This window comes from Lepidochelys kempii, chromosome 13 (assembly GCF_965140265.1).
Source record: "Lepidochelys kempii isolate rLepKem1 chromosome 13, rLepKem1.hap2, whole genome shotgun sequence".
In the NCBI taxonomy this organism is placed as follows: domain Eukaryota; kingdom Metazoa; phylum Chordata; order Testudines; family Cheloniidae; genus Lepidochelys; species Lepidochelys kempii.
In genome coordinates, this window is record NC_133268.1 from 33,338,582 (window position 1) to 33,357,768 (window position 19,187).

General features: G+C 44.1%; 1 protein-coding gene and 1 pseudogene across 1 annotated transcript; one reads left to right on the forward strand and one right to left on the reverse strand.

Moving 5' to 3' along the window:
- The first annotated feature begins 980 nt into the window (after positions 1–980).
- On the forward strand, positions 981–3,957 carry LOC140897208 (olfactory receptor 10A7-like). Its single transcript, XM_073309602.1, has 2 exons — positions 981–1,868; positions 3,895–3,957. The coding sequence occupies exons 1-2, from the start codon at positions 981–983 to the stop codon at positions 3,955–3,957; spliced, it is 951 nt and encodes a 316-aa protein (XP_073165703.1).
- Positions 3,958–7,233: 3,276 nt separating this feature from the next.
- On the reverse strand, positions 7,234–7,963 carry LOC140897209 (olfactory receptor 11A1-like; annotated as a pseudogene).
- Between the last annotated feature and the right edge of the window lie 11,224 nt (positions 7,964–19,187).

Consider the following 19,187-nt stretch of genomic DNA (forward strand, 5'->3'; position numbering starts at 1 on the left):
TGCCCTGTTTCAAAGGCAGGTAGAGAATTTCATATGGAGACATTGTCGCAACTATGATATATAACTACAAGGAGACACACAGCATCGGGTATGGAAATTAAAGCATTGCTTATTTACTGAGAGAAATTCCAGCAGAGGAACTAAACCATTAGCCTAGAGAATATTTAAAGAGAAAATGTATTTCTCTGATGGAGCTCAATGATTCTGAAAGCAGTATTACAGTTTAGTTCTTTTCATCCGTTAATTAACTGAGTTACACCTCTGGGGAAGCACATCCCATGAGGACGCCAAAGATGCCTTAAAAACAGAAGCATTTAAAGACATACACATTCATAGATTTGTACTACCACGGTGATAAGCACTGTCTACAAAACTATATGGAATCGAATAGAATTGAAAAGCTCCCCGGAATATGGTAAGAAGAGAGCTCTTGATTTGGAAGGTATGTTAGATACTCTTTTGCCTGAGGTTTCTCAATGATCTTAAAAATACCCTCTTGTTAAATTTCCTTGTTACATTTTCAATAGATCATCATTATTGGCTTCCTGATTCTGTATTTCCTAGTTTTACCTCCAGCCTTGGGGGCAAATTACAAATTTCATATAATAGCTTTAGCTTTCCCACAGCAATTAAATTTGTTACATAAATAAAGTTAAAAAGCCAATGAATTGGAAAGGAAGGGAGAAAAAATTACTTACATAAACACAGACATATGCTCTATCTATCTATATTTAGATCTTACTACGCTAATCTATCTTAACCCTTGTTTTTCTGTTTCCATGCACATCCATCTCTTTATCTCTCTAGATCTTAGTATGTTGATTTACCCATTTTAACCCTTGATTTTAACATTATCTAATCTAATCTATCTATCTACATACACCCCCATCTCTCTCTGCTGTTCTGTGCCTTTTCTAAGTTACTTATCCCATCCTGTATTTATTAATTTACAGACGAACTCTACCACACATTGTGAGGAGATGGCACAGGGAAACAGCACTGCGGTGAATGAGTTCATTATCTTGGGATTTTCCAGCAGCCTGCTAGGGCAGGTGCTGCTTTTCCTGATGTATTCTGCTATCTACACTCTCACCCTGCTGGGAAACAGTCTCATTGTTCTCATCACACTAGTTGACCCTGCCCTCCACATCCCCATGTATTTCTTCATGGGGAACTTGTCCTTCCTGGAGATCTGCTACAGCTCAGTCACCCTGCCCAAGATGATGGTCATCTCCCTCACTGGAGATAACACCATCTCATTCATTGGTTGTGCAGCTCAGATGTATTTTTTCCTTCTCCTGGGCTCTGCTGAGTGCTATCTCCTGGCTGCCATGGCCTATGACCGCTATGTGGCCATATGCCACCCTCTGCATTATGTGGCCATCATGGAGAGGAGGTCTTGCACCTGGCTTGTGGCCGGCTCCTGGCTGAGTGGGATTCCTGTCTCCTTCATCCAAACCACCTTGGTTTTCACCTCCCCGTTCTGTGGCCCCAACAAAATCGACCATTTCTTCTGTGATGTGGCACCCGTGCTGCGGCTGGTCTGCGCCGACACATCACGCAACGAGATGTCCAACATCATGGTCACTGTGGTCTTCCTTGCCACCCCGTTCACCCTCATCCTAACCTCCTACACCTGCATCATTGCCACCGTCCTGAAAATGTCCTCCCCGGGGAGCAGGCACAAAGCCTTCTCCACCTGTTCCTCGCACCTGGTGGTGGTGATGCTCTTTTATGGCTCCGGCATGGTCATGTATCTGCGTCCCAGATCTAGCCATGAGCCGGAGAATGACAAGCTGCTGTCCCTCTTCTATACCGTAGTCACCCCCATGCTGAACCCCGTCATCTACAGCCTGAGGAACGAGGAGGTGAAGGGGGCACTGCGGAGGAGGGTGGCTGGGAAGAGGTTGTCCCCATTACAATAAGGGTTTTGCCTCAGGCTGATTTAGGACCCAATCCTGAAGCCACCTAAGTCAATCACAGTGTTCCCCTTGAGAGCAACTGCATTTCACATGCCCAGTCTAAGACAGAGAGGAAGGATAATCTGGTGGTTTGGAGGAACTATAATGCAATGGTTCTCACCCAATCCTGAGATTAAAAAAAAAAGAGATTAATCTCCTTGCTCCACTTAAAACTTCCAGGGTGAGTCACTTATGACAAGAATTTCAGATGCATCCAACTAATTTAGGAGTATAAATCCTTTTTAATAAAGTCATGTAGGGCCAGATTTTCAAAGTCATTTAGGTATCTAAAGATGCAGACAAAAACAACAGGGAGTCCAGTGGCACTTTGAAGACTAACAGATTTATTTGGGCATAAGCTTTCGTGGGTAAAAAACCCACTTCTTCAGATGCAGATCGTTTCCTAGTAAGCTTTTCACAAGTGCTGAAGCAGATTAAGCAACCATGGCCAGATTTTTAAAGATGATTAGGCACCTAGTGGGATTTTTAAAAGCACCAGGGAACCTAACATCCTTTTAAATCAGTGGGCTTTAGGCACCAGTCTACATCTTTAGGCACATGAATGCCCTTTAAAACCTGACCTCTAACTCTCTTTGATTTCCGCTGGAGATAGGCACTTTAGAAATTCTTACTAGGTGCCAATCTAGATTATTAGATGCCTAAATTCCTACAAAAATCTGGCTGTGTGTGTGTCAGACCCCTTTAGTGCAATGGGGACTGACCCAGAGAGGATGAGGATAAAAAACACTTCCTGACCTCACAGGGCTTTGTAATAATAATAATTATTATTATTATTAATCCCTGTCAGTGTGAATGAGCAGCTGAGGAACACACTAGGAGTGCAAGACATCATGATCCATGACCTCCGGCAGACAGCACTTTGAGGCACTTGAGAATTATAAGGAAACTCAGCGGAGAATGACTGCATTTCAGCATCTAAAATGCAAGAACTCCTGACTATCCAAACCTATGGTCTGGACTTATTGGTGACTTTTGGGGGTACGTTGCAGACAGTAGCTTTCCCTTATTTATTCTTAAAGATCTTTTATATTATGAAGGCTATTTTTAAACAAACAAACAAACACCCCCAGCATTTAACATTGAGGGAAAATAATCAGAATAATAATTGTAGCACCCATGAAGAAGTATGCATGTGTTTAAATTTAGTAATGAGAAGTCAATGGGTAAGTCTTTCCTGAATCCTACACATAGATAGATAGATAGATAGATAGATAGATAGATAGATAGATAGATAGATAGATAGATAGATAATCATGGAGAGAGAAAAGGAGGACTTGTGGCACCTTAGAGACTAACAAATTTATTTGAGCATAAGCTTTCGTGAGCTATAGCTCACTTCATTGGATGCATTCAGTGGAAAATACAGTGGGGAGATTTTATATACACAGAGAACATGAAACAATGGGTGTTACCATACACACTGTAACAAGAGTGATCAGGTAAGATGTGCTATTACCAGCAGAAGAACGGGGGTGGGGGAGTGGGGAGAACCTTTTGCAGTGATAATCAAGGTGGGCCATTTCCAGCAGTTGACAAGAATGTCTGACGAACGGGGGCGGGGGAGAGTTAACATGGGGAAATAGTTTTACTTTGTGTAATGACACATCCACTTCCAGTCTCTATTCAAGCCTAAGTTAATTGTATCCAGTTTGAAAATTAATTCCAATTCAGCAGTCTCTTGTTGGAATCTGTTTCTGAAGTTTTTTTGTTGAAGAATTGCCACTTTTAGGTCTGTAATCGAGTGACCAAAGAGATTGGAGTGTTCTCTGACTGGTTTTTGAATGTTATAATTCTTATGTCTGATTTGTGTCCATTTATTCTTTTAAGTAGAGACTGTCCAGTCTGGCCAATGTACATGGCAGAGGGGCATTGCTGGCACATGATGGCATATATCACATTGGTAGGTGTGCAGGTGAACGAGCCTCTGAGAGTGTGGCTGATGTTATTAGACCCTATGATGGTGTCCCCTGAATAGATCTGTGGACACAGTTGGCAACGGGCTTTGTTGCAAGGATAGGTTCCTGGGTGAGTGGTTCTGTTGTGTGGTTTGTGGTTGCTGGTGAGTATTTGCTTCAGGTTGGGGGGGGCTGTCTGTAAGCAAGGACTGGCCTGTTTCCCAAGATCTGTGAGAGTGATGGGTCATCCTTCAGGATAGGCTGGAGATCCTTGATGATGCGTTGGAGAGGTTTTAGTTGGGGGCTGAAGGTGATGGCTAGTGACGTTCTGTTATTTTCTTTGTTGGGCCTGTCCTGTAGAAGGTAACTTCTGGGTACTCTTCTGGCTCTGTCAATCTGTTTCTTCACTTCAGCAGGTGGGTATTGTAGTTGTAAGAATGCTTGATAGAGATCTTGTAGGTGTTTGTCTCTGAGGGGTTGGAGCAAATGCGGTTGTATTGTAGAGCTTGGCTGTATACAATGGATTGTGTGGTGTGATCTGGATGAAAGCTGGAGGCATGTAGATAAGCATAGCGGTCAGTAAGTTTCCGGTATAGGGTGGTGTTTATGTGACCATTGCTTATTAACACACTATTAGTGTCAAAAACCAGTCGGAGAACACTTCAATCTCTTTGGTCCCTCGATTACAGACCTAAAAGTGGCAATTCTTCAACAAAAAAACTTCAGAAACAGATTCCAACGAGAGACTGCTGAATTGGAATTAATTTGCAAACTGGATACAATTAACTTAGGCTTGAATAAAGATTGGGATGTGTCATTACACAAAGAAAAACTATTTCCCCATCTTTATCCCCCCCCTCCCCCGCCCCACTGTTCCTCACACATTCTTCTCAACTGCTGGAAATGGCCCACCTTGATTATCACTACAAAAGGTCCGTCCCCCTGCCCCGCCCTCTCCCCCCCCCCCCCCCGTTCTCCTGCTGGTAATAGCTCATGTCATAAATATAAAGGGAAGGGTAAACACCTTTAAAATCCCTCCTGGCCAGAGGAAAAATCCTCTCACCTGTAAAGGGTTAAGAAGATAGGATAACCTCACTGGCACCTGACCAAAATGACCAATGAGGAGACAAGATACTTTCAAAAGCTGGGGGGAGGGAAAAACAAAGGGTCTGTCTGTGTGATGCTTTTGCCGGGGACAGAACAAGAATGGAGTCTTAGAATTTAGTAAGTAATATAGCTAGATATGCGTTAGATTATGATTTCTTTAAATGGCTGATAAATTAAGCTGTGCTGAATAGAATGGATATTCCTGTCTGTGTGTCTTTTTGTAACTTAAGCTTTTGCCTAGAGGGATTCTCTGTGTTTTGAATCTAATTACCCTGTAAGGTATTTACCATCCTGATTTTACAGAGGTGATTCTTTTTTACTTTTTACTTCCATTAAAATCCTTCTTTTCAGAAACTGAATGCTTTTTCATTGTTCTTAAGATCCAAGGGTTTGGGTCTGTTGGTCACCTATGCAAATTGGTGAGGATTTTTACCAAACCTTCCCCAGGAAGTGGGGTGCAAGGGTTGGGAGGATTTTGGGGGGAAAGACATTTCCAAACAATGCTTTCCTAATAACTAAACCCAGATAAATGTTTGGTGGTGGCAGTGGAAGTGGAAGGGCAAAGGGTAAAATAGTTTGTACCTTGGAGAAGTTTTAACCTAAGCTGGTAAAAGTAAGCTTAGGAGGTTTTCATGCAGGTCCCCACATCTGTACCCTAGAGTTCAGAGTGGGGAAGGAACCTTGACAGCTCACCTTACCTGATCACTCTTGTTACAGTATGTATGGTAATACCCATTGTTTCATGTTCTCTGTTTATATAAAATCTCCCCATTGTATTTTCCACTACATCGTCCAATGAAGTGAGCTGTAGCTCATGAAAGTTCATGCTCAAATAAATTTGTTTGTCTCTAAGGTGCCACAAGTCCTCCTTTTCTTTTTGCGGATACAGACTAACACGGCTGCTACTCTGAAACCTGTCATGGAGAGAGAGAGAGAGAGATGGACGTCAAAAGTGCCCACATGACTTGGAAGCTTAACTCACATTGATTTTCTATGTGGCCTAGATTCATAGATTTTTAAGCCCAGAAGGGATCATTAGATCATCTATTCTGACCTCCTGTATAACAGGGACCATTAAATTTCACCCACTTGCCCCTGTTTTGAGTCTAATAACTTACGTTTGCCTATGTCCTATCCTCCAGGAAGGCATCCAGTCTGAATCTGAAGACATAAAGAGAAAGTGACTCCACCTCTTCCCTTGGTAGTTTGTTCTGATAGTTAATCACCATCGCTGTTAACAAATGTGGCTAATTTTTAATTGAATTTGTGGTGTTTGAGCTTCTTGCCCTTGGATCTTGGTGTTCCGAGGTTAGCTCCTAAGCCACTTAAGCACTTTAGGAAAAAATTACACACAATGAATAAAAGTGTAATAAACCCAGGTTGCTCGTGGGAACATCTGTGGTCAAATATTTATTGACATTTTTTGGTGAGTAATTTTGAATAATGAGTGCACATTGGAGAACAGTGTGTGGTTCTTCATGGAAAATTTGGGAAAAGTCACTGTGTGCATCACTTGCTCTAAACTATTCGGCCATCTCTATGGATGTTAGCCTTCTTTGACCTTGAAATGAAGTTTGCAGCAGTTTTGTTAACCATTTTGTGCTTTAACTTACGATGAACGGTCGGATTACTGTGGAACATATTGGGGGCTATTCTAGTTCTGAGGCCAGAAAGTGAAAAAGATGAGCAACATTATAGCTCATTTATATAATATTCAGTGTGCAGAAGGAAGCATCATTGCCAAGTGTTATCATCTCACACAGCACTAGAAAACGGATTTGGAAATTAACAGGCAATAGAAACTCACCATCAGGAATAATAGGTCAGATTCTAAGGTCAGTTAAACTTGTGCAAATCTGGAGGAACATCATCAGCTTCAGCAACATTACTCTGTGTTTACCATTGGTGTAAATAAGATTGGAATATTGCCCGATATCTCTTGCTCGCAGCTGGGCACAAATTTCCTTTCTTATTTCCTTCCTGTTACACACTAGAAAAACCCCCACAGATTAATCTTGCAGACACACGTGTCTGTCGGGCAGCTGTAATACTGTGATTCTGCACAGGGTATATTTCTGTCTTAGAGCAGTCTCTTGGAATTTAGAAAATATGAAAAAGTGGCCCTGTTTTCAACCCCACTAAGTGGTAATGACCTCAAAATAAGGAAACTTTTCCGTAAACTGGGATTTTGTTTTTTTTCCCATTTCTGACCAATATTCGCCCATGTGGAATTCACAAAGACATTACGTTTATTGATTAAATAATTCTGTGGAATGGCTTCCCTTTTCCCTGGTATGAGTTAATAGCCCATGGAGAAGGGCAATCCTGACTGCTACTCTTGGATCCAGATTCTCTCCATTTTGATTTATTGTACACAAATTAGCTTGGATGGTCTGAATTCTCTTGAAAGCCATAAATATACTGAGAGCTTTCCTCAGGGCCTCCTGGTTCTCTTTGTTTCTCAGGCTGTAGATGAGGGGATTGACCAGGGGAGTCAGCACCATGTACAGGAGAGAGAACATTTTGTTCAGGTCTCTCAGTAACACGTACACAATAGTGATGGTCCAACAGAAAATTGTCACCACGATGAGGTGAGAGGAGCAAGTGGAGATGACCTTTTGCCTTCCAGCAGTGAAAGGGATTCACAAGATGGCAAACATAATACATACTTAGGATGTCAGCATACATAGAAACGGGGGCAGGGTGAATATAAAGGACAGGGTGTAAGCTGAAAATTCCACAAGGTGTGTGTCACTGCAGGAAATGTTCGGCAATGGGTTGAAATCACACACACACTCACAAAAGGTCAATTTCATTGGGGCCGCAGAAAGTTAATTGTAACATAATTCCCATGACTATGGAACTAGCCAGTAACCCGCTTACCCAAGACCCAGCTGCTAGCTGGAGGCAGAACCTGCCATGAATAATTATTGTACAATGCAGGGGTTTGCACATTGCTAAATAACGACCATCAGACATCACTGCTAGGAGATAACGTTCTGTAGCTGCTAAGCAGCCAAAGATATACTATTGTGTGATGCAGGCATAGAAAGAAATGGTTCTCCCCCAGTCAGAGACTGGCCACTACCCTGGGCAGGATGGCGGAGGAGCAGCAGGTCTCCAAGAAGGACAAGTTCCCCAGGAAGAAGTACATGGTGTTGTGAAGGTGCTTATGAGCCACAACTAGCACCAGGATGAGGATGTTCCCAGCCCTGCTTGTTATGCGGATCACTAGAAACAGCAGGAAGAAAGGGGTCTGCAGCTCCAGGGTATTCCTGAATCCCAGGAGGATGAATCCTGTGACAGATGTTTGATTTCCCCCTTTTGCATCTGTCATGGGTTTTGTTTAGGGGAAAACCAAACAAATTCTGAAGTATAATTTGGAAAACACAGAGTTAAATATTCATACATTGACATCATTTTATTCCACGTGTCCTTTTGGGTATTCGGAAAGGGCTGTCTAGAAAAGATCAGGTCTTTCGACTGAACTTTATATTTTTGGAGAGTGTTTTAAGCTCTATTTGAGATAAAATCTGAACAATGCACAATAGGCCAAATTTGACAGGAATAGCAAAATTCTTCGCATGGAGGGAAAAAAACCAAAAACACAGTATAAAGCTTGCATCACCATCATCTTTTGCCTACATACTTTCCCCTTATTCATTCCAAGAGTGCCCTACTATAGAGCAGGCACATTTCAGTGAAGGATACCAAATAGGATCTGGACTGAAACCTTCTTCCTAAAGATCTAAGCTTGGCTTCACCGTTCCCCTACCATTGGTGCTGATAGGCACACGCTCAAGAATTCTTTGTGGGCAGGATCTACAGACAGACACACACCATCACAAATGACACTACATTAAAAACAGAGCTATGCCACTGGCATTCAAGGCCTGATTCACAACTGCCTTGTATATAGGGCTGCTTGAAATGTTTTCCTCAAAACTGTTTTTCAGTGGAAAATTGGGTTTTGGCAAAACACATTTTTTTTCTTTGGCAAAAACTGTCTGCAGAAAATTGTATTATTTTTTTCAAATTGTTTCAGCCATAACACAGTGTAAATGAAACTACAGCAGACAATCTTTAAAGAGTAAAAATAGGAAGGCAACATTTTGATTTTATAGAAATGGAACATTTTGATTGACCCAAAATGGAAATCATTTGGTGGGAAAGGTCGAAATTTTGTCTTTTCATCCTGATTTGGAATACAAACTAAAGTCCAAATTTCCTGCGGAATGGTAAAACCAAATTCTGACCAATAATAATGAGTTTTGGTATTTGCAATATCACAGTGCCTAGATGACCAAGCCATGAAGCAGGACCCCATTGTGCTAGGTGCTGGACAGACACAAGACAGAAAGACAGTCCCTGTCTAGAGTGTTTGATAACTTTTGGAACATTCCTGCCGAGTAGTGAGTTGAGAACTAGGTGAGACAGGGCAACCTCAGGAGGCAGTGGTGGTCTTGTCAGTGGGTGTGTTAAATTTATTTGTTATGTTTACAGTCCTGCTGGGCTTACTGTTATTACAGGATCATAGAAATGTAGGGCTGGAAGGGACCTCATGAGGTCATCTTGTCCAGCTACCTGTGCGGAGGCAGGACCAAGTAAATCTGGACCATCCCTGATGGATGAATGTGCAAGCTCTTCTTAAAAGCCTCCAGTGAGTGGGATTCCTCAACCTCCCTTGGAAGCCTGTTCCAGAGTGTCTCTACCCTGAGAGTTAGAATGTTTGTTTGTTTGTTTTCTAAGTATAATTAATTGTTGGAGTTATCTTATGTATTATGAAATGTATTTAGAAGTCTGGTTCTCCCTCCACGTGCAGCCAGGTAACATAATTGTCCCACACCATGATTCGACGGTCTCTACCCAGGCCTTTTCCTTCCACAGGGAGAAGACGAGAACACCACTTGCACCTCAAACTCCTTTATCCTTCTTCCCAGAGCCACGTAGTCCGCAGTGATCTGCTCAAGGTCATTCTTGGCAGTATCATTGGTGCCCACGTGGAGAAGCAGGAAGGGGTAGCAATCCGAGGGCTTGATGAGTCTCGGCAGTCTCTCCATCACATCGCAAACCTTAGCTCCTGGCAAGCAGCAGACTTCTTGGTTTTCCCGGTCGGGGCAGCAGATAGATGACTCAGCCCCCCTGAGGAGAGAGTCCCCGACCACCACCACCCACCTCCTTCTCTTGAGAGCGGTGATCGTGGAACCCCCAACCCTAGGACAGTGCATCTCATGCCTTCCAATCGGTAGAGTCTCCTTCTGCTCCCTTCCCTCAGACGTATCATCTGGTCCACTCTCCGCATTAGTACCTGTGGAGAGAACATGAAAACGGTTACTTACCTGTATCTGCGTTGCTGGTACATGGACATTCCCCTTTTTTCTTCTGGAGGTCACATGATGCCAAATTTCTTCACCATCCTCCTGTCCCCGATGTGCAGCCTGCTCTGAATCTTCAGAACCTTGTGCCTGTAGAAGCATATCCTGACGTAAGTCCAGGAAATCTTCAGTTTCTCTTATGCAACGCAGGGTCGATACCTGTTGTTCCAGACCTTGAACCTTCTCTTCCAATATGGAGACCAGCTTGCACTTTGTACACACAAAGTCGCTTCTGTCCTCTGGAAGAAAGACAAACATGGCACATCCAGTGCAGGTCACAACAGCTGAACACCCCCCATCCATATTACCTTCCTTCTACGAGCTTCCTCAGGAGTTGTAGTAATTACACAGAGAATCCGGCAAGATGTAAGCCTCAGTGGGCTCTCCCCAGATGAACTCCCAGGCAAACTCCTTCTGTTCACTGCTCAGCTCGTTCGCAGCTGACTGGCTTTTTATACAGTCAGGCCCACTTAAGGCTCATTTGGAACAAAGCACTCCCAGTTCCCGCCCTTTTCAAACAACCAATCAAGCACACGGTCAAACTGTCCTCACAACAAACACTCAGATACAAGCACTCAAATACCACCAGTGTAGGTAGGTAGTAGACAGATAGATAGATAAGCTCCCTTAAAAGCATGAGATGGGCTTAAAAGCATGACATTGTTAACAAAACAATAAGTGCCTCTAATTTGTGTTTGTTTGCTGGTTTCTGCACCTTTACAGTACATTAGTGTCACATTTTCAGGTTATTCTCTGAAACCTAAGGACTGGAAACTTACTTTTGAAAATATAAATAACAGCTACGATCCTCACCTAATCCTCTGTCTGCAGGATCTGGAGCTTCAAGAAAAAGAAAAAGAAATATTGTGAGACTCACAAACAAACTGAAGGGGGACCTGATAAGAGTCTTCAAATATGTTAAGGGCTGTTATAAAGAGAATAGGATCAACTGTTCTCGGTGTCCATTGAAGATAGGAGAAATAAAGGGCTTAATCTACAGCAAGGGAGATTTAGGTTAGTTATTCAAATCATAGGATTAGAAGGGACTCAAGGATCATCTAGTCTAGCCCCCTGCCAAGATGCAGGACTTGTTGTGTCTAAACCATCCCAGACAGATGGCTCCAGTCGCCTTTTGAAAACCTCCAGTGAAGAAGCTTCCACAACTTCCCTTGGCGTCTGTTCCCTTGTCCAACTGTTCTTACAATTAGGGAGTTTTCCCTAAGATTTAATCTAAATCTGCTGTGCTGTAGTTTGAACCCATCGCCACTTGTCCTGCCCTCTGTGACAAGAGAGAACAACTTCTCTCCATCTTCTCTATGGCAGCCTTTTAAGACAGCTGTTGTGTGTCCCCTGAACCTCCGCTTTTCCAAACTAAACATACCCAGTTCCTTCAGCCTTTGCTCATATGGCTGCAATTTATCCTTCTGATTATCTTTGTCACTGGCCTCTGGATCCTTTCCAGCTTCTCTCCGTCCTTTCTGTACATTAGTGACCAAACCTGGACACAGTGCTCCAGCTGAGGCCTAACCAGCGCTGAGTAGAGCGGTACTATCACCTCCTCTGGCTTGCATGCTATACCTCTGTTTATGCAACCCAAAATTGTATTTGCTTTTTTTGCCCAGGTCCTTCTCAGCAGTGCAGGTGCCAAGCCAGTTTTCCCCAATTCTGTATTTGTGCATTTGGTTTTGATTCCCTAAGTGTAGCACCTTACATTTGTCTTTGTTGAATTTCATTTTGTTCTCTATAGCCCAGTTCCCTCTGAATCATACCTCTCTCCTACAAAGTCCTCTAGCTCTGTGTCATCTTCAGATTTGATCAGGATGCTCTCTATCCATACATGCAGGTCTTTAATAAAGCTGTTGAACAACACCAGACCCAGAACAGATCCCTGAGGAACCCCACCTGAGACCTCCTTCCAATCCAACATCACTCCATTTATAGCTACTCTTTCTTTGCAGTTGTTTAACCAATTATGGATACACTTAATGGTAGTTCTATCGAACCTGCATTTCTCCAGCTTACTTATCAGAATGTCATATGGGACAGTGTCAAAACCTGTGCTGAAGTCCAGGTATACTATGTCCACTGAATTCCCCCGATCCACCAAATCAGTTGCCCTGTCAAAGAAGGAAATCAAGCTGGTTTGGCATGATTTGTTCTAGGTAAATCCAGACTGGCTTCTAGTGATTATCCCTTCTTTCTCCAGGTATTTGCATATTAAATCTTTTATACATTGCTTTAGTAGTTTCCCAGATGTTGAAATCAGCCTGATTGGTCCATAGTTTCCCTGCTTGTCATTTTTCCTATTTTTAAAGATGAGCACTACGTTAGCCCTTCTCCAGTCTTCCGGGGCCTCTCTTGTCATCCGTTAGTTGAAAATATAATTGCCAGTGGTTCTGAGATTTCTTCAGCTAATTCCTTCAGTACCCTCAGGGAATAGCATCCAGCCCTGCTGATTTCAATTCATTCAAATTGGTCAGGAAATCCATGATGTGTTCTTTACTTATGAAGATCTGCTTTCCTTCCCCTTTAATGTCTATGATGATGTCACTAGTTGTCCAGTCACATGTTGTTTTGTGTGGGGAAAAAAACTAGGAAAAACTTTCTAACTCTAAGGGTAGTTACACTCTGGAATAGGCTTCCAAGGGATGTAGTGGAATCCCCATCTGAAGATTTTAGAAACAGCTTGGACAAACACCTGTCAGGGATGGTATAGGTTCACGTGGTCCTGCCTCAGCACAGGAAGCTGGAGGTGCTGACCTCTCAAGGTCCCTTTCAGCCTGACATTTCTGTGATTCTGTGAAAACCTCAGGAGTTGTCCATGTTGTTCCCCTGCCTCTCTAGGTACTATGGTTCTGGGAGCAGTAAAACTGTGAAAGCAGAACCACTGTTTCCCTCTATTTGGCACTTACCCACCCTTTTTCTTTCTAGATGAAATAGAGCACTTCAGAGACAGGTTTACCACCTGTATGTCATCCTACCCAGAGGAGGATGTCAAAGAACTCCTCAAAAGAGCAAAGATGAATGTGTCCAACAACAAGGAGAAGATTTTGAATGAGATCCAGCACATTGTGTCCTCCTCCACCAAGAAGTTTTAAAACTACATCTCTGTTTGGATCATACTCATGAAGGGCGGAAAATCTGTGCCTGACTCTGACTCGCACATTTCCAGCAAGGCTTTTCACTGTGACCATGTAGAACCTAAGTACAGCAGGGAGGAGTTAGTTTTCCTGGATAAGATTCACACAGGGATTTAGGCACCTATCTGCCCCTGTAGGTGTCTGAGTCCCAGATTTACACACCCCTGGAATTCACTAAACTCTTGCTCAGCTGTGGCAGAACCCTGTAGTGCCTAAACTCCCTTGGCATTTAAGTTGTTGCAGTGTCATTTCCCTGGGTGTCTATGTTTCAGACTCGGGGCATGTGTACTGCAGTCGCCATCTTGATGTCCAGGGGCTTAAGCCCCAGAGTGATTCTCGACCCGGGAAACACAGGTGTTCCTCTGACTACCTCACCTATGGGGCCTGAGCCGTGGTGCAAGAAGGAGGAAGATGGCTTCCCTCAGAACTGTTAGCCCAGTTGCCAGTGTACTTACCTGAGGAGACTCCAGGTCAAGTCCCCTCACTGCCTCAGCGGGAGAAGGGATTAGAAGAGACATCTGCTACCTCTGAGGTGAGGGCCCTCATCACTGGGCAGTGGGATAGTGTCATGGTGCAGGGGCGAGGGGGCGGGGATGGCAGCTTCAATCCCCATGTTGAAGCTGTTCCACTGCTGATTAAAGAGAAATTTGGCCAGATAGAGAGAGAGCAAAGTTGATGGCTGCAGCACTCCGCTCTGAGTTCACAGATCCGGGCTCTAGTCCCCAGGCTTACAGCCTGCAGTGGTGGGCCCCACAGGTGAGCTATGCGGATGAACCTCTTTCTTCCCCCAGTTTGTGCATTGCTGTGGGGCTTAGACATCGGTTTGCCTATAGCAGGGCAGCCGTGCGCATGCCCACGGTCGCCTAGGGAACTCTTACTGCCAAAACTTAGGGGTCGACTGCAATAAGGCGTCTACAGTGGTCAGTGAGAGTGGAGTGGGGGGTTGAAAATCCATCCCGTTTTGTTCAAATTTACTGTGAACTCTGAGACCTACCGAGGAGATTTCTAGTGCCTTGTAGGCTTTATCTATTGACTGTTCCGTTGGCAGCACAAAAGAAGGTTGTGCTATGTTATTACAAACCTCCCAGGGCTAGTGATACAGAAATTAACGAGCAAAATAAGAGGACCCCATCACAAATAAGAGGCCAGGGTCTGGGCTCAGCGAGAAAACAAAGGACCAGCTCCCCTCTGCCTGCGAGGCAGAAGGTATTTGAGCAGGGATCGGCCATCTCGCAGGTGGCTGCCAGAACCACTGGGCTGTGACGTATTCAGACATGGAGCATCCTCAGTTGCTCCTACTGACGCTGTTCCACTGGGGCTGAATAACAAAAGGTCAAGGGGGGCGGGATATTGGCGAAGTGCTCTAACCACGAGGCGAGATAGTCATTCTCGTGCCATCTCAGGCCAGATCTACACTCCACATTGGATCATCCATTGGCCTCCACTGGAGTGAGACTGATTTACACCAGATGGGGGATCTGGCCAATTGACTCCAAAGAAGACAATGATTTAATCCAGCTGGGGAGCTGAAGTAGCATTCTAGCCCTCGTGGTTGGAGAGGAAACCTGGAAAGGTGACCCCTGCATGCTCAGGAGCCAGAAGATGAATAACCCTCCACCCAACAGTGTATCTTTTGTTTTGTTTTGTTTATATCTCATCATTTTTAAGCCATTCTCATCCTTTTTTTCAGACCTGTCTCATTAAGTTTCCATACATGGGGTTGAATTTATGGGCTTGCCTTTGGGCCAGTTTCCCCTGCGAACACGGGGTGTGATTGCAGCTGGTGCGGACAGTCCCTAGCGCACTTTACTCTAACTACCAAGTGCTGGAGCATTAAAGCCACGGTAGTGCACGCTTCAGCACAGACTTGCCGTGCAAGGAAGGTCGTAGGGCTCCGGGTGGGCTCCTCCAGCCTAGGCTGAAGCAGACAGTGCTGCAGCGCCATTGGTCCGGTACCTGAGCGAGCTAGATTAAAGCTGACTCAGGTGCGTCTACACATGCTGCAGTCACACCCTGTCATAAATATAAAGGAAAGGGTAAACCCCTTTGAAATCCCTCCTGGCCAGGGGAAAGCTCCTCTCACCTGTAAAGGGTTAAGAAGCTAAAGGTAACCTCGCTGGCACCTGACCAAAATGACCAATGAGGAGACAAGATACTTTCAAAAGCTGGGAGGAGGGAGAGAAACAAAGGGTCTGTGTGTCTGTTGGTATGCTGGTCTTTGTCGGGGATAGACCAGCAATGGAGTCTTAGAACTTTTAGTAAGTAATTTAGCTAGGTATGTGTTAGATTATGATTTCTTTAAATGGCTGAGAAAAGAATTGTGCTGAATAGAATGACTATTTCTGTCTGCGTATCTTTTTTGTAACTTAAGGTTTTGCCTAGAGGGGTTCTCTATGTTTTTGAATCTAATTACCCTGTAAGATATCTACCATCCTGATTTTACAGGGGGGATTTCTTCATTTCTATTTACTTCTATTTTTATTAAAAGTCTTCTTGAAAGAAACTGAATGCTTTTTCATTGTTCTCAGATCCAAGGGTTTGGGTCTGTGGTCACCTATGCAAATTGGTGAGGCTTTTTATCCAACATTTCCCAGGAAAGGGGGGGTGCAAGTGTTGGGAGGATTGTTCATTGTTCTTAAGATCCGAGGGTCTGGGTCTGTAGTCACCTAGGCAAATTGATGAGGCTTTTTACCAAACCTTGTCCAGGAAGTGGGGTGCAAGGTTTTGGGAAGTATTTTGGGGGGAAGGACGCGTCCAAACAGCTCTTCCCCAGTAACCAGTATTAGTTTGGTGGTGGTAGCGGCCAGTCCAAGGACAACGGGTGGAATATTTTGTACCTTGGGGAAGTTTTGACCTAAGCTGGTAAAGATAAGCTTAGGAGGGTTTTCATGCAGGTCCCCACATCTGTACCCTAGAGTTCAGAGTGGGGGAGGAACCTTGACACACCCCATGATTGCAGTGCAGACATACCCTTCACAGCAGTGTTAGTCTGAGGTCACTTGAGTGTCACTTGAGCTGTTGCTTTTGTCTCTTGAAAAAAATACACGTTTTTATTGTAAAAACCCTCAATTGTGGGGTTTGTAATTGTACCCTGGATTTTTTAAACTTTCTTACCAATTTCAGGCAGAGCAGTTTTGTTGGGTTATCTTTTTGTATTCTGGGCAATTTGTTTAGGCAAAATTTAAAAAAAAACAAAGTAACACTATTTTTTTAAAGAACTCCTTTAATCAGTTTGAAAGCTCTAACCGGTCTTTCTACATTTTGATATAGTATTGTAAAGTTCTGCTTTGCATGAGGGTTTTGTCAAACATTGCTTTTCCCCAGGGACTTATTTCTTCACAATTCACATTCCTGTAAACTATTTTTTCTTACTCTGCAAGGCGTTCAGGCAACAACAACAATCACTAAAATTACTTAAATCTTTCTGTAAGTTGTATCACAGAGACGATAGTTATTTAGTGATGGAAATTAAGTAAATAACATTTTTTAAAATATAAACCATGACAATGTACATCAGTAAATAATCTCCATAAACGAAGGCTTGTCTACTTCAGTGGTCCTCGATCATGTGCAAACGACAGAAGGGTTTTATTTAGCATTGCCTGCTGCAGTTGAGGTGCCCCCTTTGGCCATTTCACTCAGCAGCCACAGGCAAGACACTGGGAGCTGTCATCAATTGTCGGCTGCGTTTGTGTGTTCTCTCTGTGTGCCGTACCAGCTCTGCACAGGTCACTATTTCAGCAGACCTCAGTCGAACTGCTCAAGAAGACCACAGACTCGGTATGACACGCTGTACCCCATATTCACCAGAGTGATATGATTATGGTATTATTATGATGCATCTTGTACAAAATATGTCATGTGAGGTGTCAATGGAAGTTGTGGTTTGCTGAATATGATTATCTTATTTGTATGCATGTATCATTTTTGTATATCTAGTTATGAATATTGACTGTGCATCTGTATTTCAAATGTGCTTACTGCTAGGTGACACCCACAAGCTAGTTTACATTCAGTCTAGCCAGCACATTGTGAGTGGACTATTCAAGGTAATGGCCCATTGGCAAAAACAATGGGTCATGGGATAAGCTTATCCTTACCTGAAGGGCTTTCCTGCAGATGCTTCAGCCAGTATATATGTAATGGATGCTATGACTCATCAAAGCATGCACGGGCATGTGACTAGATCATGTGATTCTGGACTCCATCTTGTGCATGTACTTTTCCACAAACTGTGCCAGGAACTTTGCTTGGAACAAAGAAGTTCTCTCCACATGGCAGAAGCTATAAAAGGGGGAAGTGACATCATCACTGGGCCTCACTCCCCCTACAACTCAACACCCAGAAACACCTTGGGAAAAAAAGACTGAACTGGGAATGTGGGCCAGGCTGAAGGGATTTCTAGCCTGTGTGTGGAAGATTGGTGGACTGTTTGTACCATCAGGGTGAGACACTGCTCAATGCAAATCCTGTCTAGTTTATAGAACTTAGATTGCAATTTTGTTTTATTTCTTAGGTGATCTACTTTGATCTGTATGCTATTACTTATAATCTCTCTTTCTGTAGTTAATAAATCTGTTTTATATTTTTTACCTAAAACAGTGTCTTGATTGAAGTGCAAAGGGAAATCTGCTCAGGAACAGGGGCTGGTGCATTGTCCTCTCTACATTGAGGGAGGGGTGGACTGGATAATAAACATACCCTGGTCAGGGTTTTGACAAGGGCAAGACGGTACAAGGGTTCCTAGGGAGGGGGCTGAAGCTTCTCTATTGTTGAGTGACTGGCAACTGCATTCATGTAGCTGCAGCTGGGTATGTCCCTGCCTGTGTAAATGCTTGTGTGAGTGCAGGACCGGGAGAGGTCTGCAACTTGTCACAGTAAGTCAGGGAGTCCCGGCTGGTGAGACAGAAGGCTCAGCTGTACCCCAGTTCCACGTTACACCCCAGGGTAGTATGTCACACTCAGCCAGTGGTGAAGGCACTCAGCCAGGTTTATTGTCAATGAAGCATGGCCCTAGCACCCTATACATGCCACAGGTACATAAGCACGTGTATGTTCGTTACAATGGACTCAGCTCAGTGAGAAGTGTGATTTTCTACTCCCCCCCCTCGGCTGGACCAAGACAACCCTTCTGCGACCCCTTTTGATGCACTCATACAAACAAGTTACATATTGCCCCTCTGATGTGGTGAGTTACCACCCTTTACCTTGTACTTATTGGTTCCATCAAAACATCTCTATCCATCACACTGTCATACTGACCATATCTTTATGTAAGGGGATGGTTGCCCCCTTACTAACATTCAGTGGGGGTGTTTTGGTTGGCTAGCTCCCAGTACTAAAAGGGGAAGGGTCTATGGGAAATCAGGACCCTGAGACTGATAGTCCCCAGGAACAATGGGGAGAGGCCAATGCTCCAGGTCAGCCTCCAGGTCAGCCTCCAGGTCAGGGCGGACAGGGTAATCAGGGAGTCAGGAGGCCAGGGAGGTCCTGTCCTCCCTGTGAGCTGGAATTGCCTGGGTCAGACAGAGTGGGGCTGAGCTAAAGGAAAGCAGGGGTGCAAGCTGAGCTGGGGAGCAGAGCTGGGCCAGATCCAGAGAGAGCAGACCCTGTCCTGGGAGCAGAGATGCAGCCCAAAGCCAGAGGCACAGCCCAGAGAGAGCAGATTTGCCCTGGGAGCAGAGCTTC

Excerpts from the sequence above, each read along its gene's own strand:
- LOC140897208 (XM_073309602.1), top strand. The coding sequence starts at position 981 with ATGGCACAGGGAAACAGCACTGCGGTGAATGAGTTCATTATCTTGGGA. Across the intron at positions 1,869-3,894 it reads ACAGCCTGAGGAACGAGGAG|GTGAACGAGCCTCTGAGAGT; the intron begins GTGAAGGGGGCA and ends GTAGGTGTGCAG.